This window comes from Poecilia reticulata, linkage group LG17, assembly GCF_000633615.1.
Source record: "Poecilia reticulata strain Guanapo linkage group LG17, Guppy_female_1.0+MT, whole genome shotgun sequence".
In the NCBI taxonomy this organism is placed as follows: Eukaryota; Metazoa; Chordata; class Actinopteri; order Cyprinodontiformes; family Poeciliidae; genus Poecilia; species Poecilia reticulata.
The window spans coordinates 21553886-21559823 of NC_024347.1; the positions used below are offsets into that span (position 1 = coordinate 21553886).

Here is a 5938-nt window from a genome sequence, read left to right on the forward strand (position 1 = left end):
AGATTAAGGCAGGGGCTTTTTGTCATTTGTGCGAGACAAGCCATTCATCCATCCAGTTCACAGCCAAAAAAAGGCTGGTCCCAGAAATTAGCAGTTTCAGCTCAGCAGCAAAGTCGTCGGGCTGTGAAGGCAGAGAGAAATTGACTAATTAGCAATGCGCACTAAAACTTGACGGTTCTCTCTATAACAGCGAGGGAAAGAGTCGGGTTTTTTCTCCCCCCTTTTCTCTTTTCTTTCTTCCAAAGATGTTTGAAATCGCAGTCATTTACGCTCGACAGTTTTTACAATAGCCTTGAGCCATAATTTTGCGAGTCTCTCCAGCATCCATACCCCTGCATGGTCTCTCTCCACCGGCCATGCACGACCGTTTCTCTCCCCAACCGTGGATTTCCTATTACTCTCGTTACGACTCACTGAGCCCCAGGCCCAAGGATAATGATGTGTTGTTTCTTGGTAGCATAATTTGTCACACGTATATTTCTTCTTCTTCTTCTTCTCTTGCAGAAAGCACAGCTCCCTCTCACACACTCACACACACTTCTTGTTAATTCAGAAGAACAAATGATCAACGTCAACAAATACCCTGAAATAGTGACTTTGTGAGTTGGAATCAATGGTTATTTGGAGACACCTCGGAACAAAGAGTTTAAAGGAAAGGGATATTCTTTAAAAAAAACAACAACAACAACAGAAGAACAAAGGAATATTGGGGAGATATTTGGATCCTGAACCGTACTTTCTTTCTCTTTTTTTGGCGTGAAGAGCAGAAGTCAGGTAAGTTTGGTCTTCCCTTCTCAGGAAAGCTGCTCACATCATTTAGTTGTGACAGGCGCTTTTAAGGGACAACGCTACGGCATGTTTGGGTCCAAGTTTACGCACACCGAACCAGCTTGTGTACACGCATTAGAAACAAAAAAAAAAAAAAAAAGCGACGCGCGTAATGTGTTTTAACTTTGCCGAGAGATGCATTTATGCGAATATTATCCGAATACTCACGTCCGTTTTACGCCCGCACTGCTACCGCTGCTGCTGCTGCTGCTGCTGACGGCTCGGAGACAAACTAATTGCTTTTGTATTTGACTCCGTAAATCAGTGTAATGTCCTCAATGTGAGGGGTGTGTGCACTAAGACTGGAGAAAAGATAGCTGGATGCTGCATGTTGTTCGGGTCCAACGCGGCGGAGGAGGCGGCTCTCTCTTTCCCCCCCCCTCCGGTTCMCCTCGACAACTTCAGCCGCGCTAAGGAGAGGAAAAGCGCCGCAGCGTCTCCGGCTCCCTCGGCTCCACGCCGAGCTCCGTCCCCGGCTCTAAAAGCAGCTCGCACTTCAGCTGAGCATGCATAAGAGCGGCGCTTTGTGGGAAGTACTGCTGCGTTTCTGTTTGCTGCTTTACGACCAAGATCCCAAAGTTGGAGGCGCCAGAAGCCGCGCTGGCGGCAGGTTTTCCTAACCCGCTGCTCGGATGGAAGATAACTTACTGAGAAAGCGCTTGTGGTGCAGATGTTTGGTGTGTAAATAAATGGCTTGCATTGCTTATTTGTTGCCTAGGTGGCGTTCACAGTCAGGAAGTCATGTCCAGATCGGGTGATAGAACATCCACCTTTGACCCAACGCACAGTGACACCTTGCTGCATGGGCTCAACCTCCTGTGGAGAAAGCAGCTTTTCTGTGATGTGACTCTAACTGCCCAGGGACAGCAGTTTCACTGCCACAAAGCTGTGTTGGCGTCCTGCTCACAGTATTTCAGATCCCTCTTCTCCTCCCATAATGTGATTAGCAATGAGGGAAGCAAGGGGGATCAGGGCAGCAGTGGGACCCCCTCGTCCTCCCCAGACGACAAGCTGGTGACCACCAGTGCCAGGCCCATCAACAACCTGGTCCTGCAGGGCTGCTCCTCCATCGGACTACGGCTAGTGCTGGAGTACCTCTACACTGCCAATGTTACTCTTTCCCTGGACACAGTGGAAGAGGTGCTGTCAGTCAGCAAGATCCTCAACATCCCCCAGATAACCAAGCTAAGTGTGCAGTTCCTCAATGATCAGATCTCTGTGCAGAACTACAAGCAAATCTGCAAGATTGCTGCACTGCACGGGCTCGACGAGACCAAGAAGCTGGCCAACAAGTACCTGGTGGAGGATGTACTGCTGCTGAACTTTGAGGAGATGTGCGCCATGCTGGATGCTCTGCCTCCGCCTGTGGAGTCAGAGCTGGCTCTCTTCCAGATGTCTGTCCTCTGGCTGGAGCATGACCGGGAGACGCGCATGCACTACGCTCCGGACCTCATGAAGAGGCTGCGCTTTGCCCTCATACCCGCCCCAGAGCTCGTGGAGAGGGTGCAGTCTGTGGACTTCATGAGGAGTGACCCCGTGTGCCAGAAACTGCTGCTGGATGCCATGAACTACCACCTGATGCCATTCAGACAGCACTGCAGGCAGACCATGGCAAGCAGGTGAGGATAACAGAGGCAAAAAAATTAAATGAAAAGATATAAGCTCGTCGACATTAATTCAAACAACTGTGGGATGTGAGAGTAATTACGGTGCTGAAATATAAGGACAAATGAAACTACAGCGTACGAGACCAGTTAGACCTTTGAGGGTTGATGGTCAGATTATGAAGATGGTGGGGCGTTTCCTCTGACACAAGACAGCTGTGTAGAGCTTTAATGTACTCTCTACTGCACTTCATTCATAACAGCAAAGTGGACATGTGTCAAACTAAGATAGATGTAAAACAAAACAACCTTTTTTTTATTTCCTCAAATGTTTATGTTACTCATTCTAAATGAATGTGRACGAGATGTGAAAATCTTTATAAATTTTCTGTGACTGATTGGAAGCGGCTTTATTAAACAGAGCCTGAAATGCTGAAATTGAGTTGTTGCCATGGTAATTACATGGTAATTGCACTGAATTTATGATCCAAATGAAAGAGTTTTCCTGGAATTGAAATTACATGAAGAAAAACAAATGCAACAAGAGTTRATGCTAATGTTGTGTATTTTATTATTGCAATTTCTTTAGCCTGTGGGGAAAGTTATGTAGTATTTATGTGAAACTATCCACACATTATGTTCATGTTTGTCTGGATTGGCAGTTTGAGAAGCAGCTTGTATTTGCAATAAGTTTAGTGATTTTATAAAACTTCTCTATTTTCCTTTAAAATTATTACATTTTTTGTTTGTTAGACTCAATTTTTATCATAATGCAACCTATATCTATTCCTTCCCTGTCCAAATAATACATMTTTTCCCACATAGCCACCCAAATGTRCAACAAATCAAGACTCCTCATAATTAGTTTAATATGGCAGTGTTTCTCTCCTCTCAATTAATCACTATTATTTATGTCCAAGACCTCATTTGCATATGAATTACCCCRAAAACATTTCTGTAGGGCTTCCACATATTGCCAGACGTATACTGAAACAACAGTGATTTACCCAAGTGTGAAAAAAAAAAAAAACCGAGCTGCATTCATTGATTTCGTTGCATATTGTGATAAATTTATAGAACTGCAYTGATGGTAATTTAGAATCCAATAATGGTAATTAATTTGCAGTAAAGGGTGCCGCTTTCAGGTTATATTTGATCTACGAAAAGCAGGAAACGTCCAACAATTGGGTTAGAGAAGTCACATGAACGACTGTAGCCAATGAAATGRAGACAGTGTATAGTCAGGTTTATGTTCTGTGCTGTGCTTTTAGCCTCCAGCATGGCACCCTGCAGGACCATCCTCGCTTCACAGCTAATTGAAAACACATCTTTAGTGTACAATAACCATTCAGTAACACATCATAAGGATATATAGGCGATTGAGCAAATTTAGCTAATTGTAATGAATTTGCTCACAAGGTTTATTATAACCTCATGCTATGGGGAGATTGAGATTAATTTTTTTATTATTTTTTTTTACATGAAATAATWAAAAAAATGTCCTGAATGCTTTTTTTCTTTTTCCAAAAACCTCCACCTTTGGCATTACAGAATTCGTTCCAATAAGCGAATGCTGCTCCTGGTGGGTGGTTTGCCTCCTGGACCCGATCGTCTTCCCAGCAATTTGGTCCAGTACTATGACGACGAGAAAAAGACATGGAAGATCCTCACAAGTGAGTTTGCAAAAAGGCTCTCGCCTCCTCTGCACCCGAGGCGTCTTGTTTCAGTGGCTATTATGATGAGAAATAGTTGTTCCTGTGGATGACTTTAACACGGGTTAATTTCCGCAGAAAATGAGAGTAAGGAGTTCCCTAAATCCTTCAGGTAATAATGTATCACCATCACTTTTAATATAAGTTTTTAATCAGAGCGTGACTTCACAGCATTGTGGAGCTTCATGCCCGGGTTCCCTTGTTTTTGCTGAAATACGCTGGCGGGATGCATGATGAGATTTGCTTGGATCTAATGATCTATTGCAGGCAGAGACGGAACAATAAGAAATGACATCTGCCCTCGATAGATTCTAAATGTAACATGATTTTTTGCTCGCATTGATCAATGGTTGGATTAAATTACACCTGTGCATACTGCTGCATGGGGTCGCAGTCAACTTGTTGACCTTGTGTCACTTGCAAGCTGAGTTAATGCACATATTAATTGGCTTGATACCACAAATAAGAGATGTATGAATTGAATTCTAATCTTTAAACAAACTTGTCATGTTTTGTRAAACGTTGGGTTCTGAACAGGAGATATTTGAGACCTTTGGGAATGTGCAAACACATCCATACTGCTCTCGCCTCTATGGAGTGTCCATATGTCTGCTACCTCTCTGTCTTCTCTGACCTTTTGAGGCTCACCACTATATTTTTGCCACACTGCAAAGGTCAAGAGCAGAGACACTGGGAAACTACATTTCTCCTTTGCGTCCTCGTCGCTGGACATATTGAGTTCTTGTCTCTTGTTTTTGTCGGAGTCATATCTCAGCTGCTTTTCTCCATTCATACATATCATCCACTGCTCTGTGTTTTGTCTCTTTGAGGTGGGTGGAGGGGCTCAAACTTAAGTGTATTCTGTTTTAATTTGTGTTTTTCTTTTCGTCTTCACCTTGTTATGAGTCCTAAGCTCTTAGCAAAAAAATAAAAAAATCTGCTGTTTAAGCTCATTTTTGGTCTGTAAGGGTTCATTTTTACCAGTGGAGGCATGCATATGAAGTTCACTGGCGTATATATTGTCATTTTCTCATTAAACTCACACTCGCAGGCATAAACTGCAACAAGCAAAAGGTCAACAGGGATTTCTGACGCTCACGACTAAAAAGTTAACACTCAAATGGTCCGTGGCCAAGTGGAAGGACAAAACTGCAAAATCATCCCCTTAACACATCAGTGACCACCTGATGTAGCTTCCTCACAATGGATGTGGAATAGAAGATTATTAACATTCAATCATAACTTTTCAATGAGGCGAAACCTGAGAGGGACAGCCTTTGATTAAGACATTCATCAACACAATTTAGGCAGAATCTGATTCCCCTCGCTGTGTCTGAGATGCCCGCTGCTTGCCGATTCTAGTGGAAAGTTTGCCATCTAGTGTACCCACAGCAGCGTGGCCGAACACGAGACAAAGGCAGGGAGGGATTCAGCCCACGTTAATGGGCAAAATTTGTCTCCCTTTCTTAAAACAACCTGCTCTGAAAAACTAAAACAAAGGATTGTAACGACTGCATGTTTCCTTGTGGAACAAAGGGATTCTCCTTAGCAGGATTTGGTCGTGTTGTTGTCAAAGRCATATAAGCAGCAGTGGTGCATTAGCTGTGAAATCATTCAACCAGCCAACACTGTGGCTTCGATGCAGAGGCTTCTGACTCCCTCTAGTGAGCCCTAGAGCTTATTGTAGACTGCAGTGATACCCATCTTGTAGAGCACCTGGTTATTCTGCTCCCTGAATGGCTGTTGACCCAGAGGGGTCAGTAAAAGGAACAGAGCAAATGGCCCCTATATATA

The 5938-nt window shown here is 43.7% G+C and overlaps 1 protein-coding gene across 2 annotated transcripts in view; it reads left to right on the forward strand.

The window, feature by feature from the left end:
* klhl14 (kelch-like family member 14) overlaps positions 1-5938 on the forward strand; it is a 16408-nt gene continuing 10470 nt past the window's right edge. The window contains exons 1-3 of one of the 2 annotated variants that reach the window (XM_008434235.2): positions 1-774; positions 1547-2447; positions 3984-4105. In XM_008434235.2, the coding sequence (XP_008432457.1) occupies positions 1570-2447; positions 3984-4105 (1000 nt within the window). In that variant the 5' untranslated portion in view covers positions 1-774; positions 1547-1569. The other variant, XM_017309804.1, reaches the window with a different exon arrangement.